The sequence below is a fragment of the Lichenostomus cassidix genome, chromosome 27, assembly GCF_008360975.1.
Source record: "Lichenostomus cassidix isolate B80296 chromosome 27, HeHo_3.0, whole genome shotgun sequence".
Taxonomy (NCBI): domain Eukaryota; kingdom Metazoa; phylum Chordata; class Aves; order Passeriformes; family Meliphagidae; genus Lichenostomus; species Lichenostomus cassidix.
In genome coordinates this window covers 2,387,523-2,412,491 of record NC_139507.1, presented here as the reverse complement: position 1 = coordinate 2,412,491, position 24,969 = coordinate 2,387,523, and the positions used below count along the sequence as shown (strand labels likewise).

Below are 24,969 nucleotides of genomic sequence, written 5' to 3'. Positions count from 1 at the left end.
TACAATTAATCATTGTTTCAACTTTATTAACAATGTATTTAAAATTAAAAATAACAGACTAATATTTTAAAAGCAGTATTACTCCTCATTCTCTACAAGTTAAAACATTGCATAAATAACTTCTGGAAAAAAATAAATACATAATTCTCTCTCTGAAATGATACCTTTTCTCTCTAGGTTCTGATCCCACATAAAATAATTGAAAAATCTATCAACATTGCAAATTTCCACAGCTTATATTATTTCAGCATAAATTCTACAGGACGTATACAATTCACTTTCTAACAATATTCTTTAATGTAAAAACACAAACATTAGTCTGAGTGTCGAGAAGCTAAGTAAAAGAAAGTTGCTGCCAAACTAAAGACTTATCAAAGCTGCATAAAGACTTTTCTAGAGGAATTCATGACTTAGCAGAGGCTCACTTTTAATGCAGAACCACCACCTTACTCACAGAGCTTGGTTTGCACAGCTATAGGGCTACAAAGTGTGGTGCAGGATAATCCAAACTCTACAGAACAGGAAATGTAAATGGACATATCTAAGCTGATATTAAAGTCAAATGTGTTCTAGGAAATAAGGAGTAATCAGTATCTTTTATGGTAAACTATGTATATTGTTAGCTGTTTACAGGACAAACATCAGTGAGGTTATCTGGTTTGAGAGGAGCATCTGTTTCATAAACCTGCTCCACTTAGTAGAATTTCCTGAACTGTCCCTAAAACAAATCATTGTTCCTAAATCAATATGGTCTTAGTTGCCAAATCTCAGTTTGGAACCTGTTGGTCCCACACTCTTTTAATCAAAAGTGTGAAATAGATTTGTCACATTTTTACTTCTGTTTTGAGGACACTATTGTCAGATTTTGGTTTCTGTGTTTGAGAGGAAACACCTGGTGCATGAGGACATCTGATAACATGTTAATTTCCCAACAATTTGACTTCATTCACCGTAACTTGAAATCCCTGCTGCCCCTAACTCTCCATGGCTCATTCAGAGAGTGCCAACTGGTGCTTCCCTAACTGTGAGCTTGTCCTGCATCACGGCACGTGTCTGGGAAAGGGATCTCAGTGTTCTTTTCACAGCAAGTGAGTGGAATGATTTCTAGCCAAGCTTGATTGTCACCATAACAGCTTCACTTTCCTCTGCCTTCCTCCTCAGACCAGACACACAAACTCGCATGAACCTCCAAGGTGTCCCTCCAGCTCCCTCCTGCTCGCTTTATCTCATTCTCTTATCAGACCATAAGTGCTACAATCTGATCAATTTTTGTCTGTGTGAGCCTTTGACCCAGCTTAGCAGAAGGAATTGGAACCTACTGCAGTCAGAACATCATGCTGTGGCCTCTGAGCGCCTTTTGATGGTTTACAAAACATCCAGAGCTGCCAGTCTGTGCCACCCAGAGCCACCTCCTAATAAGCATTTTCTAACTCGTGCTGGTTAGATTTGCCACTCCTGGCTCTGGACAGATGGGGTTTCTTGTTCTTCTGAGGCCTGGCAGGCTCCTTGCCGAAGTCCTTGAGCTCGGACTGGTTGTGGTAGCGAGTGTAGCGCTTGCACTTGCAGGCTGTGACGGCTCGGAACTTGTGAGTCCGCGTCTCCTCCTGGGGACAGGCCAGCAGCACGCGCTGCGTGCGGCTGTGGGCAGGGATGCAGCGATAATCCAGCGAGTTCTGCCGCCACCACTTGCCCCTGCCGATGGAGTTGGGCAGCAGGTGGGAGGGAAGGCACTGGCCGGAGCACACCAGCTCCTTGACGGGCTTGAGGCTGCGGCAAGGACCGTCGGTCAGGTAGCGCGTGGTGCGCATCTCGCGGCAGCTGAACTCTGCGTCTGCAAAGAGACATTGCATTAATTACTGACTGCTGGCTGCAAACGAGTCATTGCATTCATTACTGACTGCTAGCTGCAAACGAGTCATTGCATCAATTACTGATTGCTAGCTGCAAAACGAGTCATTGCATTAATTAATTACTGACTGCTGGCTGCAAACAGGAGTAACTTTATCAATTACTGCTGGCTGCAAACAGGAGTAACTTCATTAATTACTGACTGCTGTCTGCTAACAATAGTCACTTTGTTAATTACTGACTGTTATCTGCAAACAGGAGCAACTTCATTAATTACTGGCTGCTATCTGCAAATAAGAGTAACTTCATTAATTACTGGCTGCTAACTGCAAACAAGAGTAACTTCATTAATGACTGGCTGCTTCCTCTTTGAGAAAGCACTTTTTGGTCTCTGCAGCAGGTGTCTCTCTGAGATAGGTACAAGAGGAATGTCTGGAACAGCAGATTTTCAGGAGAAATGTCACCGAAGAGCCACTCCTGCAGCTTGTGGCTATTTGGCTGCTCTGGCTGTGAGACCCTTGAATAACAATATACAAATTGGGAAATAAAATCCACCAGGGACATTTCATGTCAGTGCTGTGCAGAGGGACATGGAGCTTCAGGAGTTCAGCCCCAGCAGCAGCTGCTACTTCATGGGAAATTTGGACAGTGATCTCCTGGCTTCATTTACCCATGGACAACTCCTTCTCCCATGGCTCTACTTTAACTCTATTAACTTCAGATGTTAACTCCAGATTTAAATCCTTCTGCCACAAAAAGTGTTTCTTAAGTGATTTTTAGCTTGCACAATGTGTTCCAGGTGAGAAAAATCACTGCAGGTAACAGCAGCACTGAGGAATTCCCACTATTCTGGCACTAGTTTTTCCAAGTTCACTACTCTCTGTGGTAATTCCACATGGCCCACATAGTTTCATTCAGATAGCTAGAGGCATCTTCTGGCTATTAGGAACCTTACAGATTTTCCCTCTCCTTTTTCTCAATGGATAACTATAGGCAAAAGAAGCATTAGAAAATACAAGTCTTTTTAGCATGAAGTATTTAGAAACTTCCCAGTTGTAGGGACATAACTTTTCCCAAAAGTGTCTCTTTTCCCAAATGACATGCTTGGTTAATTGACTTGTTGGGAAGACACAAAATTTGATTTTTAGGTGTTTATCAAATAACTTCATCTAGATAAACACATATTAATGTTCTTCTCTTAGTCAAAAGGACAGTTTTAACTCAGGAACGCTTCAAAGTTCCCTCTTTACTTCAGCAAAAGAGAATTCTGACCCTGAATCATTAGTGACAGAACAGTATTTGTACAGACCTTTTAATTTCTGATTTTCCTGTGAAGTACAGAAACAGGACTTTTGGTGCTCAGATTTCTATTTGTCAAAGTACAGATAGCAAGATTTCTTTTTTTTAGAAGTTTGGAGGACTGCATTAATGAAATTAAACAATCCTTGTCAGCTGTGGCAAAAATACTGGCAATGTGAACTCCGAGTTCCCTAAGCATCTACGAAAATTTTGCCTGTCTGGAAGAAAAAAAATGCATTGAATAAGGTGTTTTGTACCCCATAATGCACAGGCAGGTACTGTTAAATATCCAGGCCTTTGCTTCAGCTCTATAGGCTGATATTATGTGCATTATGCCCTGTCCTGTCATGTGCAGGTTGAACAAAGTGCAAAATCATTCAAAGTGCAAAATCATTCATGGTCTGGTGCATCCCCATATGTTCCAGACAGATCTGCCCACTTTGGGTCATAATTTTGATTCTTTATGTTAAAGATGCCAAAATGAACATGCAAGACCATAAACAACTGCCCAGTGTCCTTCACTGTTTGATTTCCTAAGTAAATGTCCTTTCCACTTCAAAAAATATGCACATATCATGGGGCAGATTCCCATCACCTGATGTTAGAGTAGTTAAGAGGCTAAAAAATGAAGGGATTCAGATGTGACAAGAAAACCAACCTGCTCTGACCTGGGGCTGGTGGGGCTGCCTGGGAGAAACAGAGTGCTCCAACCTCAGGAATTAACTCAAAAGCATTAGAATTTTTGGTTTGAGGGGTTTTTTTCCCTTTCTTTCTTTTCTTCTTTTTTTAATTTTTTCTTTCCTTTTTAAATTTTTTCTTTCCTTTTTTTTTTTTCCTTTCTTTTACAATATTGTTAACCCTATGGTTTTAAAAGCCTTAACTGACAGCTGCAGCAGAAATTCACAATTGCCTTCCATGTGTGCCCAGAAAAAGAAGGCTGGCTGAGATCTGCAATGCACAACAGTGGCAACTCTAAGTTTGATCTGTTGCTGTGCTGCTCTGTGCTTTCTGCTGTGTGTCTGGAGCACCATTTTGCCCTATTTTCCAGCAGAAAACTTTTTTAAAGCTACCTTTCTCTGTTTGGTGTTGGCTTTCCACCTTCTGTCTCTCCTCAAAAGGAGGAGATGTTTTGCATTGCTGCTAAAGTTAGACAATTGGTCAAGTGCAGTGACAATAGATCATGGAGCATTTTTGGCTGCTGGAATCTGACTGAAGATGTGTCTTTTAGCAAAGCACAGTGAGCAGCATTGCTCTCATCCAGCTGAAGACAAACTTCATGTGCCATTTCTGATGTGTGATCTTAGTCACAACTAGTGTGGATGTCCCTAAATATTAAGAATTTATATTATTGTCTCCACTGTCAGCACATTCCCCCATCTTAATATTAAAGAGAGAAAAGTGACTTGTGGTATTTTCTCACACTGGAAGCATAAAACACAGAGAAGTGGTAAGTAATATCTACTTCAGGTTTTATGTATTGAGTTGTCTGCAGAGAGCAGCTGGGCAGAGCAGCAGTGATGTTTTCATCAGTAAACTCCAATATATTCTTTCTAATGTTTATATTCATACTTTCTCAATAGTAGATATAAATCCCTATCACTTAAAGCAGTTGGGCCACACCTAAAAGTGTTAATAAACAAACATATATGATAAAAAATATTCTTTTACATATTGTCTGCTATGATCCAAAACAGTAAAAATGAGATTTTTCTTACCGTTAAGATCTGGAGTTTGTTGTATGTGTCTTCCTCCATGTTTTGCCTGATTCATTGTATTGTTGTTGCTGAAAGTCTGCTCCATCGGCGTTTCTGTGTTCTCAGTGATCTCAGGAATGATTTCTGTGGCATCATTTTTAAACATCTGCCAGCCTCCCGCCGGCTGGAATGGGATTTGTGTCACGACGCACACAGCGCACACTGCCCAGCAGATCTGCATGCTGGCAGCTCACAGATCAGCTTTTCAGCACCCTGACAGTCCCAGATCCCAGGCAAAGGCACATTATTCCCCTTTTTAAAATCCTTTTTAGAACCAAGCCAGCCAATGACTACACAAAGTGGGAAGGGCCAGACAGCAACTCATTCATCTCAGCTTTTGTCAGTGTGAAATAAAATGGGTGTGTGGGGGTGGGCTGGTGACAATATTTTACAACTTTCATGCAAAAAAACTTCTCATATTCACTTAATTTTTGAGCCTGGCAACAAATGGTGATAGACAAGACTACAATGAATTGCAACCTGACAAGTCTTTCTGCAGTTTTTTACTAACAATGTTGTAATTAAATCCTGCTTTTACCTCCATCCATATTTGAAACTTTGGCTATTGTCTTTTCCAAAAGTTTTTCAGACTTTTTACTTTTGCTCTTTTATTCCTTTTCCCTTTGCTTGCTGTGTAAAGTAATTAAACCTACAAACTGCTTTTCAGTCTCTGCAGAGAAATGATTAGGGGTAGGGCAGCATTTTTCCCTTTCCAAAACAAGGAGCTCTACATTTTGTTCCACAAATATACTGGAAGGAACAGGGAAGAGGTTTATTTCAATATGAGAAGTTGTTGTGTTTACTTTTCCATAAAAAACGTTATTTGGAGTATGTTTTTTAGGGTAAACAGCCAGAATGTTGCACATCATAGTTTTTGATGTGCTCTTTCTCACATTTTTAACACTTGGAAAAAAATCTTAACACGTTTGCATTTGCTTTAAATTCATTTCATACTACTGCTTATTTATGTTGTTTATTTTAAACACAAAAACATGTTGTTTATTTTAAACACAAGAACATGGCCAGACTGATTTCCAGTCATGATAGAACCAACAAAAAGAGAGAACTGATGACTTTATGTCTAGAGCATCTGTGCCTGACATGTATTCATGTATCATGTTTTAAAATCTGATCTTCCTTGCAAAAATGGGATGATAGTGGTGATAATATCATAATTTCTGTGTCTCAAGACCACATCCACTTTGAAGGGATTTGCAAATGATGTTAGGCTAAATACATTAATCAGAAAGCACCTCAGCCTTTAGTTAGGTTAGATCCACACTGAGCTCATCACAGCTGCTGGGAACAAAATGTTTGCTCAAAGCAGTACAGGGACAACTGAGTGTTACTGCCATGCTTGTCACATATTTTCTCATGAAAATATTTCCTGTAGAAGAGATTCAAAACCAATTCTGACTTACCCCTATTACTGTAAGACTCAGAATGCCTTGCACATCGTTCTGACAATTCCCCTGATGGGGAACAGAAAAAAGGTGTCACCAAATTTACTATATAGGTGTGTTCTGCCTTGGAGAGCCCTTGATATTAAACAATGACCTGAGGACATTTCACCTCTTTAGTCACACAGAGACACAGCAGATGCACCAGGATGAGCTTTAGCACACCTGCTCTGTACAATGGTCCTTTCCTAAAATATTGGCATCTGCAATGTATTGGAAGGTGCTTTCCTTTCCTAGCCTTTTGCTCAGCCCAGAATTAGAAATCAGCATTCTCAGAAGGTTCTCCTTTCCAAATACTCCTAAGAATGTCTAAAAGAAATCATGCATTGTGTTTCATACAACAGTGTGCCCTTACTGCCTGTTCCCCTTCCTCCTTGCCTCCAGCCCAGCATCCTCCCATCTCAGAAATCACTCTGTTTTTATGGAGAAATACAACAGACTATTCTCCTTCTACAAGATTTTTTTCTCTTCAGCCAGTCAGGACATATTCTTAATACATCCTTTAATACAGACTGCTTTGTACAGTCTGTATTATAAACAACAATTATTGTCTGTAACAAATATTTGTATTTGTCACAGACAATCATATGCCTCCAATATGCTGATTCTTTTTTCTCTATAACCATCATCATCATTATCATCATCATCAGTGGCACTGATTATCTTTCATTACCAGCCTCCTCCTCTTGTCACAGCAGTTAATGATGGTCTCACCAATACAGGAAACCCAAACTCTCAACTATTGCAAATGTTCTTCTAAGCCTAATTTTGCTTACTTACAAGTAAATCTATTTTTGGCTTAGAGCTAAACTGAACAAGTTGTGAAGGACTTGAAGTCCTGAAGGACCAGGAACTAAACAAAGATTTTGGTATTATTTTTGTCAGCTAGGAATAGCACCATGTATGGCTATTCACCTTGTCCAAAGTGACATCACAGCTCGTGGCACCTTGGAGCTCAGCTGAAAAGCAGGACAGGAGAGCAGAACAAAGTTGGTAATCACTGAACCATTGCTACCTATTTATTCCCCTGTTTAAATGCCTTCAGAATTGTATGTATCCACCAAAACTCAGTTTCTGTTAATGTCTTTTAATGGAATATCTGCTTGAAGAATATTTCCAAAAGCTATCATTGTCAGAGCAATCCTACTAGACAGAATCTCCTTTAGAATAATCAACTGTCACACAAAACATGCAAATTTTTCAGATGTAGCTTCTCTCATGTACCTAAACAATCCCCTGTATTAGTTGTTTTAACATTTATCTGTATAACCCACTGAGAGAAATAATACCAAAGATTTTTCTGAATGTAAAAATCAGAACCTGTATTTAGCCTGTGGCTTAAAATATCTTGTCCATAAGGTGGGAGGGCAGCCTAATAGATGCCAGAAAAGAACCCAAATCTCACAGACATTCAGATTCCTTAACTACAAACCCATTCTTTCACATACTGTAGCTGCTTGCCTGCTCACAGTCCTTTCTGCAGCTGCAGCTCCCCACAAAAAATTGATTTTTGTACTGTTAATGAAGCACAGGGGGGGGAAAAAAAAAGAGTTATCAAGGATAGTATGTACCCAGAATGAACCCTCTCCTAGCAGGGTGGGACTGATGCTGGAGCCCTTATATTCACAACTGAGATGTTATTTTCTGAGCTGAAAAATATCAGCCTTAGTCACGAGTTGTGGTTTGCCCACAGCCATAGCCAAACTCACGCAGCTTCTCACTCACTCCCCACCAAGGGGGACTGGCAGAGAATCTGCAAGGTAAAAGCTCATGGGTTGAGCTAAAGACAGTTGAATAGGAACAGCAAAAGCCAGGCATGCAAGCCAAGCAAAGCAAAGAATGAATTCCCTGCCTCCCCCGGGCAGGCAGGTGTGTTCAGACACCTCCAGGGGAGCAGGACGTGGAACTGCTGCTTGGGAAGACAAACACCATCACTCCCAACTTTATATGCTGAGCACGATGCCAAATGGTCTGGGATATCCATTTGGTCCCTTGGGATCTGCTGTCTCAGGGAGTTTCCCCCCATTTCCCACACACCCCCAGCCCCTCCCCAGCCAAAAAGGCCTTGGCTCTGGGTAATCCCTGCTCAGCAGCAACAAAACCATCTCTGTAAGATCATCACTGTGCTCAGCACAAAACACAGCCCCTAGCAGACACTGGCAATAAAATCAACTCAGCCAAAACCAGTACAGTACTCTGAGAAGGAATCAGACACATTAATTAACACACAAGGAGTTAATTGGCACCACATACTCAGTCTGAGTCCATTGCTGCTGCTTTCTGAACTCAAGCATCTGTCCCAAAATGCCTGCACTGCAGCACTGCAATGAAGACACATCTGAACCACTTGCTGAAATTGCTTCACTCACTTCCAGCTCAGGTGCTCACTCTGCCCACAGCTGGGCCAAAGGGGTTCTGTTCAGCATCCAAGCCCTAAGCTGGGAGCAATTTGAGCACTGTGGACAATGGCTCATGCTTCACACACTGCCCAGGAATTCAGTTTGGACACAACTGGGAACTTTGCTTCTCAAACAGAGGTTTTTTTTCCATGATGCAGCCTTTCCCAATCAGCTTTTAGCTGTCTCATCAGAATTTGGCAATGTCACAAACTACAATGTGAATAGAACAGTCTGAATGCTGTGATCTCCTGCAAGTATACAAAATAAATGGATTTTTAGTATTCTACCACACACTGATAAATCATTCTGGTAGTTGTTTTTTTCAGTGATAAGACTACACTGGATTCACACAATAGCATTGTTCAGGGATTCAGAGCTGACTCTCTAAGGAAGAATAACAAGCCTACAGCTCCATCTGGTGAGTCAGCTAGCCAGCGACATTGGAATTCAAATTAAAACATGCAACTAACACTTATTTCCAGGATTTATTTGCAGAAGACATTAACAGTACACCAATTCTCACCAGCAAATCCCTAAAAGACACCTCTCAGACTTGTTTTATTTCTAGTTTTACTCACTGGTGAAGCCCTTAAAGTGATTTTAGAAGAAACCTCTGCGCTAAACTAAGATTCCACTAGACAGTCTCTCTGTGCTAAAAACATCATCATGAACTAGCAGAACTAAGATAAAAAAATAAAAGGTAGTTTAAAGCTAATTGCCAAAAGCTATTGCTTTTTCTTTCATTGTGCTAGACTTGACAGGGTAGATATCTTTGTTCCATGATAGATGCATATTTTATAGAGACACCATCCCTTCTCCACAATACTATCTACACAAAAATTACCACACTGCTGTTCAGGATAAACATATTAATGGAAATCCTGATTACACTACTATAGCTGTGGCCAAGAAGTTTCAGCTACAAAAACAGTGTTGCTGTTTGCAACAAACAGTTCTTTTAAAATGTATCTTCCTGAATGAGAATGTTTGTAAGGAACATCTCACAGCCAAGGGCAGGTGCACAGCAATTTCAGAGGAATACAAAGTTCTATTTCTTCCAATATTTTCTCTGTTTCATATTACATGGAAAGAAAGCTCTAATTCCCACGTTTTACACAATCTTTCCTCCTACAATCACAAGGAGAAATGAAGAACTATACAGCATATCCCTATGGGTTAGAAGGATACAAGATCTTCCTGGCCAGCTAAAACGGGCAGAGGAATTTGCAACACGACTGTACTTGGAGAGCAAGACTAAAAGAGGAAGGGTATGATCCATTAATGGAGCAGTGATCTGACATTTGAACTATTTTTAGCCTACTCTAAAAGCAGAAATGGTTTCATGACTGAGCTGCCTATCAGTAGTTTAAAATATGATGTACCACCTCACTTTTAAAACCAATTTAGAACATTGTCTTACTTATACCTCTTTACCCTCATATTAGAAAACATTTGCTAAATCAGTTGTTATACTGAGACAAACGTGTCAGAGTCACCATTAAAGTGACCAATGTCCCATGAAGTAAAAGATTATTTTGAATATAAGAACACACTCCCCTCTGTTTTGATTTTCAAAATTTCTTGATACTGACAACTACAGAAACACAGCCACAAGGTAAACAGACTCCATTTTAATAAACCATTCGGGTTCCAATCTGACAGTCATTAGCCTTCTTACAATCTACCCCAAGAGTAACAAAGTTCTAATGCCTCATGGTTTCTTAGCTTTTTAATGGACTGGAATTTTGAGTTCCAAGTAACAGGTGAAAGACAAAGTGCATCCACATGAATTTCCCTTTTTTTCCCTTTCAGTGCACATAGGTGTTAAGAATACATGGTGTGAGACAAGACAAAAAAAAAATCTATGCGAATAGTAAAAATTTTAAAAGGGTAATTTATGCACTATGGAAAATCAAGTATTGTAGAAAAGGCCAGTATTCCTATTTCTAAAGCCACTACTCCTATTTCACACATGGAATTAGTAACTAGGAATTTTGAAGAAGCAATGAATTTACTCCTGATTAAATGGATTAATGGGAGAAAGCAAACAGATATGTAATTAGCTACTGGGATTGATTACTGCTTATTATTACTGACCCAACCTGACTCAAAGCAAGCACTGAATACTGATTGACTGCAGAGATGTGACAGGAAACATTCATGCAGAGTGTTCCCTAAGTGTCACTTTGAAGGACACAATAGAGAAAAAGCTACTTGATTTGGCAGTTCCACCCTGTGGAAGGAAAAACAGTTAAACTGGTGTTCAAGCAGAATAATCACCTCTGGAGTTTAACTCCAAGGAAGTCAGCTTGCTATACAGAACTTCCCTCTGCACAACCCCAACAACAGGAGTAAAACAATGTATGCATGTCCTTTGTGATTTCTGATTACTAAACAGAGTAGATAAAACTAGATCTGGGATTACACTACTAAGACATAGTGTTTCTGTTTAAAATAGTGTGAAGATTTTTCATTCTGGAACTACACTACAGCACAGGTAAGAATGGAACACAGTCACCCTGGCTTCTGTTAGTTTAACCACCAATTCTGAGTTTGCAGTGGGGATCATTTGCATTCATACAGAGCTGTAACTCACAGGAACACATTTACACACTAAGTCAGGCACAGTGCAAATAAAGTTCTCTCTTTCAACACTGCAATGACTCATTTCATCTGCATGGCAAACAGAATCAAGACATCATTTATTTCAATAGAAAGTAAATATTTCCTATACAATGTGGTACATTACAATGCTCATTTCTATTTAATGATACCATGCAAGCAATCCAAGAAGTCAAGAGTGTTCTGCTTTGTGAGCACACCTGTGCTGCCCTACTGGAAGTAATCTGCATGTGTGGTCATTCCAATCTGTGTTACTAAACACTGACAGTAAAGAGATAAAGATACTGTAATTCCACACAAGCTTTGAAAGCCATTATATTCAGATATTTAGGACTTAATTATATATAAACTACAAGCACTTTTAAATATGATTTCTTCCTTGTTCAAGTTTTTCCCTCAGCATTTGCTCTTGGCATTTTTTTCTAGTGATGATTTTGAAATAAAAATAAAAGAGCATTTAATAACAGACTATTACATCTCAATAGTAACAGCAAGAGATATAACTATTCTTGGAAATACAGTGTGCATCAAGAATGGGCTCTCAGTGGCTTTACTATCACACATTGTGTATTGCATAAACCCACACAAAACACTGCATGCACTTCATTTTCCAAGTGAGTGCAACTGTGCATTTGTATTTATGCTTCTCAATTCCTCGAAGCTCCTACATTCAAACTTTAGGCACCCGTGTGCATGAAAAAGAAATTACAGTGCTCCTATTAAGAATGAGTGAAGAGAGGCGTGGGGACTTTCAGAACCTGGTGCTGTGGTGAGATTAAAGACAAGGCTTAAAAGAATCACATTCAATGTCAGTGCAAACCACATCTGCCAGGGAGTCTGCAGGGGCTGTAAAATACATGTGAAGACAGCTGTTACCCCTGGAGTTATCCCTCACCCCTCTAGAAACATCTCTTTATTGCAACAGCTCCAAACAGTGACACAATTATGTACCACCTTGAAAGACAGTCACAGAGGTCAAGAAAGACACTTTCACTAGACAAGCAGGAATTCTGTTTCCCTTTAGCTTGGCGGTTGAAAGTTGGGTCTCTAAAGCATTGAAGACATCCTCTAAAGGTTTGAGAAACTTAAAAAAAAATAACCCTGCAGCGCTCTGTTCTAGGGCTTGATCTTGCCCTCCTTCACCAATCTCTCATTGAGCTGGCACAGCTGCCTGAGGAAGCCATCGTTGGGACCAATCTCCCTCTTCTGCCGGACGGTGCAGAGCGCAGCCTTGACGTCCATGCCGTGCCGCAGCATGAGGTAGGCGATGACCAGCGTGGGCGAGCGGCTGTAGCCCTCGCGGCAGTGCACAAACACCTGGCCTGCAGGGAGACAGGCAGCTGTGTTAGAGTGGGGCTGAGGGCTGAAAAGCACTATGAAATAGCTAGGATATAGAGTTATTAATGTCAGTCCTGTGGCAGACTGAGAGCTGTGGGTTGCAAACACTGTAGGAGACATGGAGAAGTTGGAAGGAAGGTGCTGTCAGTGACTAGCTTAGTCTGTGACCACAGATAATGCAAAACAAAAAAAATTAGGTTGTATATCAAACTATCTCACTAAAATGTATTTGCTACTATATTACAAGAGTCAAACTATTTACTGCGCTTCTCCAGTCTTTTGTGGTTTAGACAAGCTTTGCCCCCAAAGATGAGCAGCACCAAAGAGCACAAATTAATGAAGTTTAAAATACACTGAAAACAAATATGCTGTTTGCCAGGTACTGCATCTCTTCAAAGATATTCAGCCTTTTTGCTGCACTGCTGCCAATGGTCATGCTAACTCCCTGCTGCATCATACCTGCCTACTTCTCTGGCCATTCATGAAGCCACATTAATACTCAAGTAGATGAAGCTGGCTATAGTGCAGAAACAAGAGCCAGAAATACCCAATCATGCTGTTCATCAGCACCAATAAAATGCTCCCAGCTAGTTAGGGAACTCACTCTACATATTAGGTGGGCTGTACTGAGTTTGCATGGCAACATTTTGATGGTGGGGGGGCTACAGGGAGGTGCCTTCTGTGAGAAAATGCCAGAGGCTTCCCCTGTGTCCAAATTAGTCAGAGCCAGCTGGATCTAAGATGGACTTGCCAACGCCAAACCCAACAGTGCTAGTTGTAGCACCTCTGGGGTAATGTTATCTTAGGAGGGGAAAAAAAACCTGCTGCACAACAACAGGGGAAAGAGAGGAGTGAGAATATATGAAAAAAACTCTGCAGACACCTAGGTCAGTGGAGACAGAAGGGGAGAAGGTATTCCAGGCACTGGAGAGAAAATTCCCCTGTAGGGAAGACCAGGGCAGGCTGTCCCCCTGCAACCCATGCAGGTTCACAGGAGTGCAGAGATCCACCTGCAGCCCATGGGGGAGCCCATGCCAGCACCAGAGCTGGGGGACATTCCCAACAGGAGGCCATGACCCCATGGGAAGCCTGCACTGGAGCAGGAGCTGGCAGGACCTGTGGCTCCATGGACAGAGGAACACATGCTGGAACAGGTTTTCAGGCAGGACTTGGGAAGCTGTGGAAGATCTGCACTAAAGCAATCTGTGCCCCATGGAGGAAGGGACTCACACTGGAGCAGTTAATGCAAAACTGCAGCTTCTGGTAAAACCTCACATTGGAGAAGTTCTTGGATGTCTCCTATGGGTGAGACTGGAGCAGGGAGGAAAAATGAAGAGGAAGGAGCAGCAAAGGCTGCAATCCCCATTCCCTGTCCCCTTGTGCAGCTTGGGATGAGGGAGAGAAAACAGGGAATGAAGCTGAACATGGGAAGAAAGGAGGGGTAGAGGGAAGGTCTTTTAAGGTTTGGTTTTGTTACTCATCATCCTACTCTGATTTGATTAGCATTAAGTGACATGAACTTCCCCAAGCTGAGTCTGTTTTGCCTGTGATGGGAATTGCTGGGTGATTTCTCTGTCCTTATCTTGCCCCAGGACCCTTTTGTTGTATTTTCCTCCCCCTGTCCAGCTGAGGAGGGGATGTGATAGTGTAGCTTGGTGGCCACCTGGTATCCAGTGAAGGTTAGCCCACCACAGGGTAAATCCTATAGCCAGGTATCCAAAAATAAAAAAGCAGGCCACTGCTCTCTTTGAGATATTGAACCTGATTTTATTGTTTCTCAGCTGCTTCCCCTTTGACCTGCTTTTCCAGACACAAAAATTTTCCCCTTTCCAAATGCAGTGGGACAGGTGGCCTCAGTCTACTCCCCAGAGTAAATAGTTTTTTGAGATAAGAAAACAGCTGAACTACACACACATACACACTTATCATACCCACAACTTGCTTTGAATCACACCAGCAGAAACCCTTTCACCACATTTGCCTTAAACAGCAAAAACTTTGCTGCTCAAGGCAAATCACTAGCATGGTAAAAGCTAAAACAATTAATTCTCAACATTTCTTGAGAGTCTGTAGTCATAAATTAGCCAAACTCTTGATCATATACATGGAAGAGAATTGACTTTTCCACAAATGGTCAGAAGCAAAAAGGTTTCTAGCCTTTCCCTGTGAAAGGCAGTGTCTTTAGGGCTGCCTTCCAGAACTCTAAAATGAAATTGAGGGAGAATATTATTATATCTTTCTTATTTCCACTATCCTTACTCTACACCTCAAGGTCAAACAAAACTAATAATTTGCAGTAGCCAGTTTATCTTAAGTCTGGCTCCAACATCACCCAGCTACAGAGGTTTGTGTAGCACCATTATGTAAACAGTGGTGGGCATGGCAGACAACTACTAAAACTGAAAGAATCAGCAAATAGAACTGCTATGCAAACTCAGATTGACTCTGCAGGTATTTAGATCAAACTAAGCAGGTCCAGTCATGGCACAGCACACCCTTATTTCCTCTTGCAGCCTGCTTCAGTGATTCACAATGCTAACTGCATTTCAATTTTTAGAATTTTTCATACTCCATCAAACTGGATGTAAAATTTATTTCCATCTGTCAAAGCCCACATCACAGCTCCATTAACCCTTTGCCCATTTCAGAGAAAGAACTTCTAGAATTGTGGGAGTTCTCATTCCTCCTATTTAATGCTCAGTCACAAAGCAAGAAAGAAATGAAGCACGTGTAGAAATAAGTAACTGCTATGTTGAAATAGTCAACACAAACACCATCTGTCCCACTGCACTGTGTCCTAGGGTTTCTGCTCTGAGGAAACACATTATAGAGAACTGTGGCAATAAACAACATGGCAAATATAGCCTTCAGCTTTCCTGCAATCCTAGGAAATAGAGGCAATCAGCACACAAAATAATGTAATGACTTAATGTAATACAAACTGCAAGGTGACAGTCTCTTATTTTTTATTTCTCTATTCTTACATTTGGAAAAAAATCCATGTAATAGGTTATGTGACTACTCTTCAGTACTTGAATTACTTGTATCATTTCTGCATTTGGATTGAAATTTCTAATGTCCTAAAACAACTTTTAGACCCTGAAGTTACTTTTTAAAAATTATTTTTAATGTGCTTTAACACTTCTTAGGAAAAATAAAAACATTTCTTCCCAGAAAGACACTATCATAAGATGCAGCAGCTGTTTCCTATTTCAAAGTCACCCCTACAGTCACAGACTTCCCTTTGCCATATACTGGAGACCTGCATGTATAAACAGAAGAATAAGCTGTCTTACTGTATATTCTTGTGTCTTTGATTCAGGGCCTTTATGTGAATTTTTCACTTGGTTGTTCTGTTGATAATACGAGCAAAGAACCATCTCAAACAGTAAATTGCCAAGAAACATAAGCAGTGCACAGAAAACATGGTAGAAAGATAGGTCAGTTTGCCTTACCATCCTTCTGGGCAAGTGCTTTCTCAATAAAATCAGCTGCCTCCTCAAAATAGCGACTGAGGTTAAACTCCTGTGTATCGTTAGCTTTAATGCCATGGTATGTGATGCCTGTGCCTTCATAGAACTCTGCATTAGTGTTCACATGCATGAATGATTTCCCCTCTGCTGCATTCAGAACATGGGTTATCCCCAGACGCTGCAGCCTCATAATGTTCTTGGCTATGAACCTGCGTGACAAGAAGTGTCAAGAAAATGATTAGAATCTGGTGAATCATCTCAGTACTTATGATGTTCTCAGAAGGTATTGACAACCAAACCCTTTGATTTTTGTCTGTTGATAGATGCCAAATATACTGTGCCCAAAAGTGAATTAACTACAGATTATAAATTCAAAAGAATATTGAGAGCCATGGTCACTGCTTGTGGATGAGAGAATGCTACTTGGCTGACACTGAGGAAAGCACACATGAAAGTGAAGCTGCTAGATCCTGCTATGGCATAAAATTCTAACTTTCTGAATATAAAATCCTGACCAAAGCAGGAAAATACTGCAGATGGTAACACAAACCATTAACTTCTAAGATTAACCGTTATCCACATATGATAATTCAAAAACCAGTTACAAAAAGCCTCTACTGTCATGTACCAGTGTTGCAGAACCTGATAAGCAGTACTTGCTACTTTAGCTGACAGTCCAGACAAACTGACATTTTAGGGGGCCATTTTTAGCACTGTGAAACAGCACTGGCTCCTTCTCAGGCCACAGGGAGAAAGTAACTGAGTAAATGTTCCTGCATCTTCAAAAGACTCATCTGAGGGCTACTAAGAGGTGTAGTCCTGTGCTATTTAACACCTTTGAAGTCATGGAAAGATCTGCCAAGGCTATCCAGAGGCCAGGAACACAGAGATACAATTCAGTCTTTAAGGCTCAGTGCTTTCATCACAAGTGTTACAATTTTCAGTGTCTCAGCTGAAATCAATATCCGAATGTAAAAGAATCCAGATGAGTGAGTTTTAAGATGTTAATGTGCTTGAGAAAGCATTCAGTGCTTTTAGGTCAGCTAAGTCCTTTCCAACTCCTCAGTTTTTCCAATAAAAACCATTACCTTCCATCTTCAGGTGGCTAAAAGAGTAACTTACCCTATTAGTGAACAGTTGAGCTGGATGCTACATCATAATCATGCCTTTCAGGCTTGATGATGACAATTAATTGGATCCAGTAATAATGCCACAAGCTTTGATAAAAGCTCCAGGCTGTACAATGGCAAACAATCCATCTGCTCAGTAACACAACTGATCATACACAAATCCTTACTTGAGCCTGAAATGCAACCTGTAGCAAGAGGAGCTAACCATTAAATAATATGAGGAGAGCATTGACTCCTTTTTGCCACAAACCCACTGCTTTTCATTCTGAATCTGATTATTCCCTGTGTCAGTCACAATATTTGCCTCACTTTCCTGGGAAGAAAAGAAAACCTCATATATTTTATCACACTATGTGGTCTCCTGGGAAAATCTAAGCCCCACTGGTCAACATTAGCAGAATGTGACAGAAGGCTTTAGCTTAACTCAGTTCCTGCACACCTTGTGAAAAGAGGAAACCTAGACAGATTGATTTTCAAAGCAGCTTTCAGTATGGATCTAACTGGATATGGAAACAGAAATATTTTTTAAAAACTCCCTACAGCTCAATTTGTAAATTGGAAACACAAGAAGTCTTAATATTAAGCTGAACTCCAGAGAAGCATTTGTGAAGTGTCACTTTGGACAAGTTTCTGTGAGGTGGCAATGCATCCAGGGCTTTTGGCTGGACACTCAGGTATTCTAAAAATGAATACCCAAATGAGTTGGTTTACATCTATATGAATCTCTGAGTTCACTCACAATTTTGATGTAATTCAAGGCCATGAACATCTTGAGAATTCCTTTCTTCCTGATGACTGCTCACCCCTTTAATTCTAGTGTAAGCAGATGAAGACTTATGCATGACTGAAGCTTCTACATTTTCTGCTGTCTGTGCCAAGCAGCTATGGCAATGAACCAAGTATTTGTAAGACTTCATTACCCAAACAAATGCTGACAGATTTTCCATCTGGCAGGACATCATCTGTGCCAGGGGAGAAGTTTCAGTGTCTGGAGAATTCTGCTTTCAACACAAAAATCCTATAGAGCAAGGCCAAACCAAAAAGTGTTAATTCAGCATTGAGTTCCTATGCTCAGTAGGGTGAGTATATTGTTTAAGTAATATTATATAGATCAGCATACAGAATTTGGGATCAATAGGAACTCCCATCCTAAAATCATGGTTGAATCTGCCAGACTGCCTTCCCTGGAGGCAAACTCATTCCCACTGAATGATTTTTGCAGATCTTACAGATGATTTTCTTACACAGCTAGAGGTGAAAAAGAGAGCATTTGTATGGCATTTGTTTCTCCCTTTGCAAACAGTCCTTGGATCTCTCTCATCCTTAACATTTCATTCCAGCTGCATCATGCCTGATGTTGAAATGCTAGCTCCTCCAAATAGCAGAGAGATGCTAACATCAGCTTCTTCTGGCTCCTGAAAAAAAATCAGAGTCCTGTCCATTCTCAGTATGGAAGATTTAGAGTTCTTCATCCTGTGAGTAACACTAGGAAGAAGTGTTTCTTTTGAACTGAGATGAATTATTTCACCAGCCACAAAACACAGGTTTTGGAGTGTTTCATTCATCAGCAATTAAGGATACATGATTTTGGCATATGGAGTTATAAGCAACCAATTACTGAATTACTGGCATATGGAGTTATAAGCAAACAAAGCAAGTCTTTAATGGCAAAAAATGCCAGCCTATTTGCATTTTAATTTGCACTGTACTGTGCATGCAAAATTGTTTCCTTACCAACACTTCCCCTATAATCACTGAATTTAATATGAATTTGGGGAGAATGCCCTCCATACTCCTTACACCACACCTGCACTTCTAGCCCATTAAGAACAAAGAATTGCTTCATGGGTTACCCACATACACTAAAGCAGACAGAAAAACTAAGGTTGGGCATTCATAACCAGAACATTTTTACCAAACACAGTTCTGGAGACATGGCTAGGATTGTACAGGTTTCCAATTGTCTGGGAAAAACCCCACAAACAAATTCCCTCAGTCAGGAGTCCAGAAATCTAAGCCTGCTTGTTTTGAGGCAAAACACTGGTTTTCACAAGCATGGTTGCTCTGGATAAAAAGCCTACCTACCACCCCCCAGTGTGCTGACTGCTCCCTCTTGCCCCCATTCTGATGTCACCTGCAGCCCTGACAAAAATGAATTCTGTCCAATTCTTCCCTCCAACACATCTTCACTCATACAGGAACACAAAACGATGTGCACTTGCAGTGCATCCCAAATTGTTATTTTGCTGTTTTTTGAAAAATATGAAATTGTGCTAGTCTATCACCTATGCAATTCTTGGTTTAGGAATCCTATGTTTTTACTGTTGTCTAATCTTCTTGAGAGGTCAGAATTGCCTATGGTAATATGGAAACCCATAATTTAAAAAATATTTTATCATTTTATCTCTGCATTTTTATTAATTTTGACTTTCATGTATTGCCTGGAAGATCAATTACTTTGGCTCTGCCTGCAAAACCTGAAGTCATTTGACAGATAAACTGTTATTCTGCACTATGACCCAATGTAATCTCATTGGCCTGAATGTCTCTATGCTGTCATTTTTATCTACAGATGAGTTACTCTTAAGGAGAGACAGCAGCACCCCTCTGCAAAATATTCCTAAAAGTAACCAATAGAAGTTTCTGAATCTCACTCAGAGGTTTTAATCTTTTCCTGTGAGTTCCTGTACAAATTCTTTGGCTTTTATATCATGTATTGGAACTCCAATCCCCCTATTCTGGCTGCTCTGTGAATTTTTATTGTTATCAAAATTTTTATTGTTATCAAATCTCTGTTGCTCGTTGTCCTAAAGGTGACTCTATATTGCAGAAGGGTTTGATCCACCTGAGTCAGAGCAAGGATCTGAATGCCACACTAAATGACCACATTACTTTGCTCTGCTTTATTCCCTCAGGCTCTGATTCTCCTGCAGGAGGAGGTAAAGTGCTTCACCTGCCTGCTCTGAGATTCAGCAAGGCCCAAACTGAGCTAAACATGAACACCATCAGTGCACTGCACTGGAGCAAGATAGCAAATCTGAAACATGTTCCAAGCTCTGTGCAGACGCTGGAGAGGAACAAGACAGGCTGATGAACTGTAAATCCACACCCCAAAGCAAGCTATGGCTCATTGGCACAGAGCACTACAATCTTTGTTGATGCCATGCACACTGTTGGAGTCACAATGCCTGGGAAAATGAACACAAAGGATGTTCACTTCCCCAGCAGTTCACAGGAGAAGTCAAGTCAGAAAACTGGGCTGCTCTTCAGCCTTATCCTTACACAGCAGGAGTACAAAAGCAGGACATAAAGATCAAAATGATGTGAAAACAATCATATTCTTTCAGAATGACTAATACAGCAAATGCTACTTATAATTCAGTATATGCCATAACTCCACTTGACACAAAAAATCCTCTTAAGAATTAATATTATCTCCAGTTTGAGAATATCAAAGTTCACCATGCAGTGTCCAAACCTTAATGGACATCCATCTATTCAACTAGACCTCAGCACTACCTTAACTATCTGTGGATGCCTCAAAGATATAACTGAAAATCTTTTAAGACAGACTTAAATCTTCAAGCTGACAAATTAGGTAGATTGTCTGTTCCCATTGTGAAATAATTTTTCAGCCACGAAGTTATTTCTTACTTCTTGCTGCCCTCCACAATTTTTCAGTGTTCTTTTAAAAACACTGACAACACAACTTCACGTTGCCTGTTTGTCCAACTAGCAGCTGAAGTTTTCTTATGCTACAAACTGCAGTGGTGCTTCAACTATTTTTGTCAGTTATTACATAAAAAGCACTTCTCAACGGTAAAGTTTTCTACTAGACAGAGATTTTCCTCTGTGCAACTTACACATGCATGCTCTGTTCCTAGACACCCTTGCATCTGAACATGTTAAAGTCCAAACTCTATAATTAAATTACTGAACAATGAAAACTACCCTGCAGTAGCTAACTACCTTCAAAGTAGTTTTAAAATTATTTACTGCACAAATCACCTCGCAAGCTATGACTGCATTTCTTCCAGGCAACTGCTGCAAATATGAGGAGATGGTGGCTGTCAGACACAGACTGGATGAATTTAGTCCCATCTCCAGTGCATGTCCTGCATCAACTGGCAGTGACAAACATCATCTGGTTTGGCTTAGGAGAAAGTTCATGACAGCCTGTGATCTTGACTCCTATTTCTTTAGGAGGTACAAACCTAAAATAACAACAGGGAGCCAGTATACTATACATATATTAAAAAAACCCCAACTATACTATACATTTACACTATATATATATATATTAAAAAAATATACTATACATATATTTTTTTAAAAAATCCTCAATTTCACTGGGAAAAAGTGCACAAAGATGGGCGAAAAAAGGGGAAGAGAATCAACAGGATAGGATCGGAATGGTGCAAAGAACAAACCCCGCAGGGACCCAGCAGATCGCAGATCGCAGCCTGCAGCCTGCAGCCTGCCCGCCCTTCAGCCGCTGCTCGCTGCCGCCCAGCCCCGCACTGCTGCCCAACCCAGCCCAGCCCCGCACTGCTGCCCAGCCCAGCTCAGCCCGGCTCAACCCTGCCCAGCACAGCCCAACCCAGCCCTGCCCATCCCGGCCCAGCCCAGCTCAGCCCAGCCCTGCACAGCCCAGCCTTGCCCAGCCCTGCCCATCCCAGCCCAGCCCCGCACTGCTGCCCAGCCCAGCCTTGCCCAGCCCAACCCGGCACAGCCCAGCCCAGCACTGCTGCCCAGCCCTGCCCTGCCCTGCACAGCCCTGCCTTGCCCTGCGCAGCCCAGCTCAGCCCGGCCCGGCTCAGCCCGGCCCGGCCCGGCCCATCCCAGCCCAGCCCCGCCGCTGAGGCCCAGCCAGGCCTGCTCCTCCCGGCCCCGCTCCGCTCCTCTCGGCTCCTCTGGGCTCCCCGTTGCACTCACGCGTTCCCCACGTGGATGCGCGGCACCACCTCGTTGCTGTGCGCGCTCGGCAGGCTGTAGCAGCCGCTGCCGTTAGCCAGGAGGTCGTTGAGCTCCTCCACCGAGATCTGGTACTCGGCCATGGCCCAGCCGCCGCCAGCCAGCAGCCCCTGGGCGCTGCGGGCCGCTCCGGCCCCGCCCGGCCCTCCCGAGAGGCGGAGCCGCGTCAGCTGCCGGGCCGGAGCGCCGTGAGCGGCGAGCGGATCCTCAGCACCGCCGGGCTCTGCCGTGAGCCGTGCAGCGGGGATGGAGCCCGCGGGCCTGCCGCCGGAGCTGGTGCTGCTCGGGGACAGCGCTGTGGGCAGTGCATAGCTGCCGGGCCGCCATGGAGCTGTGCCGCCGCACCGCGCTGAGCCGAGCCCAGGGTTCTGTCCCCACAGCCTCCCGCGGAGCTGCACGGATCGAGCAGCGCCTGGAGCCCGCCGCGGCGAGCCGGGAACCACCCGGGCTGGGCTGCTTGGGGCCCTGCGGAGCAGCGATGGTGCGGGCCCGGCAGGTGGCTGAGGTGGCCATTCGACAGCTCCTGCTGACAAACCTGCCCTTTTACTCTTCAGATATTGATTTTAAAGTGAAGAGCATGGTGCTGGAGGGCCGTGAGTACAGCTGGCCATTGGGTACACCTGTCTGACAGGTGGGGATGTGTTGGGTTTGAGATACACGAGGAGTGGTTTTTCCCCCTCTGTCTTCCTGCTGCTCTCTTTGCTGAACTCTTCTGCACGTTGCCATTGCACGCTGAGGCTGCAGGGCATGTGGGATGTTTGTCAGGATCACACAGACAAACAGAAACAATTGGAAAGGTTTCCTCAGTCAAGGTTTGGGATTCCTGCGGTTCCAGCAGAGACTTGGACTGCAGCTTCTCAAAGGCTCTGGGAGGTGTTAAACTTGTGAAGATGTTGGCTTGGAGAAAGGCAGCAGCTCCATGCCTGCAGGACCCAAAGCAAATCAATCGAGTAAACCACAGAAAGGTTTACTCTGGGTAATTATTGGGTTGTATTCAATTATTCAATGTATTCAACATTACAGGTTGATTGCCTGCAGGGCTGTGTAGCACCTCTGTGTGTATTATACACCAGGTGCTTTATTTTGGTTAAAATCATGCAAAAAAAACCAAATCCAAACCTTGTTGAGCTATTTAAAGGTTGATTCAGATTTACTGGGAAAGTCGAACTTTTGTCCCAAACTTCCTGCTGCTGTATTTTCAGCATCTGCAAATGGAAATCTGTTTGCAGCAGTGTGATCAGGATTATTTATGATATAAATGAAACATTTTATTCTTCTAAGTAAGTGGAATGAAAGAGCCTTAGGAAGGAGAGATTTTATGTGGATGGTCTTAGGTGTTTGAGAAAGAATATGGCATTACTAATTAAGTGATTGGGACTAAAGTCCTTAGTAACAATTAATCGAATTAGGTAAGTATACTCCTAATTTAGGTTCTTAAAAAAAAAAATACAATATAGCTGTTAGTCTATCAATTGTAAGCTGTACATAAAAGGAAATAAATTTTCTTCAAAACATAATATTTGTGGGATTTGTTGCCTCCTTATTGTTTGCTTTAAAGGTTTTTTTGAATTTCATGTTGTTCTCAGTGCCTCGCTTATTCTTACTTATTCATGAGTTTGAGACATACAGCAGTAATAACTGAATGAAACTACTGATTTAAAATTTCTTATCTACTCTAGAGTCCCTTTTACTTTCTTATTGTCTCACCCTTGTTACAGCTCTCTGCTTATCATCTTTGCTTGCAGTCAAGTCCTCTCCATGCTCTTCTACCATTCCTTAACCATTTTCTGTTGCTGCTGTTTTCTGACTGCTTTCCTCATTCTTGTATCTTAATGTTTCACATATCCTTACTGGTCAGGAAAATTTTAAATTTGCTCATCTTGTTTAGTTTAAAATACCTTTTTTTGTTTTAAATACATTTGATATTGTGTGTTTGGGTTTTTTTCCCCTCCCTCTGTAGGATACAGCAGGACATGAATGCTTTAGAGCTCTGACTGCCAGTTATTACTGAGGAGCTCAAGGAGTTGGTTTGGGAATGAAGTAAATGGAACAAAAGCATGATTACAGAAATTGTGGTCCTTATTACTCCTAAATGTGCACGTCCTTGCAAGAGGAGGTTGTCCTGCAAAACCACTGGCAGAAAAAACTGCTGCTTCAAAATATTTTAAATAAAACAGAGATGTCATGCTGCAAGCTGTTGAATGGATGAATTGTTAGCTTTGCAGTTATTACCTTGGTGATTTTCTGGCAATAAGGCTCATCAGGGTTTGTGTTGTGTTCTTTTCCCCATCATGTTTTTACTTTTTTTCCACCAGAAACTATTGATGTGATTGTTGTGATTATGGTAAGACTCAAGGTTTGTACACAGGTAATGGATGGCTAAGCCTTTTCTGTGTGACAACAGCAATTAGAAAACAAAGGGATTCCTAATTTCAGGGTTTGTGGAGGTTAATCTGAACCTTGCTGTGCAAAACACTCTTCCTAGCTATGATTTTTAAACCTTAGTTATTTACATAAATGCAGTTATTAAGTTACCAGTGCCCAAAAATAGCTTTTAACTTAGTCTGTGTTTTTAGCAGCAGTGTGTGTGTACTTACAGATTAAATCAGGCAACAAAATACCTATTTTAAAATACTCTGTGTGGCCCAATTGAGAACTACCAGCAGGTAGAA

The 24,969-nt window shown here is 41.7% G+C and overlaps 3 protein-coding genes across 6 annotated transcripts in view; 1 reads left to right on the top strand and 2 right to left on the bottom strand.

The window, feature by feature from the left end:
- Positions 1–3: 3 nt before the first annotated feature.
- On the bottom strand, positions 4–5,843 carry SOST (sclerostin). Its single transcript, XM_085039838.1, has 2 exons — positions 4,863–5,843; positions 4–1,831 (listed from the first exon to the last, which is right to left on the bottom strand). The coding sequence occupies exons 1-2, from the start codon at positions 5,080–5,082 to the stop codon at positions 1,413–1,415; spliced, it is 639 nt and encodes a 212-aa protein (XP_084895964.1). The 5' UTR covers positions 5,083–5,843; the 3' UTR covers positions 4–1,412.
- Positions 5,844–10,376: 4,533 nt separating this feature from the next.
- DUSP3 (dual specificity phosphatase 3) lies at positions 10,377–22,458 on the bottom strand. 3 transcript variants are annotated; one of them, XM_085083694.1, is made up of 4 exons: positions 22,259–22,386; positions 18,568–18,738; positions 16,176–16,402; positions 10,377–12,704 (listed from the first exon to the last, which is right to left on the bottom strand). In XM_085083694.1, exons 2-4 carry the CDS (start codon positions 18,651–18,653, stop codon positions 12,499–12,501), a joined length of 519 nt encoding a protein of 172 aa, XP_084939820.1. In that variant the 5' UTR covers positions 18,654–18,738; positions 22,259–22,386; the 3' UTR covers positions 10,377–12,498. The 3 variants fall into 3 exon arrangements, with proteins under 3 accessions (XP_084939820.1, XP_084939819.1, XP_084939818.1); XM_085083693.1 differs by lacking the exon at positions 22,259–22,386 and adding an exon at positions 21,332–21,470; XM_085083692.1 differs by lacking the exon at positions 18,568–18,738 and having other exon boundaries at positions 22,259–22,458.
- A 68-nt stretch (positions 22,459–22,526) lies between these two features.
- LOC146426526 (uncharacterized) overlaps positions 22,527–24,969 on the top strand; it is a 20,168-nt gene continuing 17,725 nt past the window's right edge. For both annotated transcript variants that reach the window (XM_085083696.1, XM_085083695.1), the window contains exon 1: positions 22,527–22,911. In XM_085083696.1, coding sequence (XP_084939822.1) covers positions 22,623–22,911 — 289 coding nt within the window. In that variant the 5' untranslated portion in view covers positions 22,527–22,622. The remainder of the gene's footprint in view (positions 22,912–24,969) is intronic.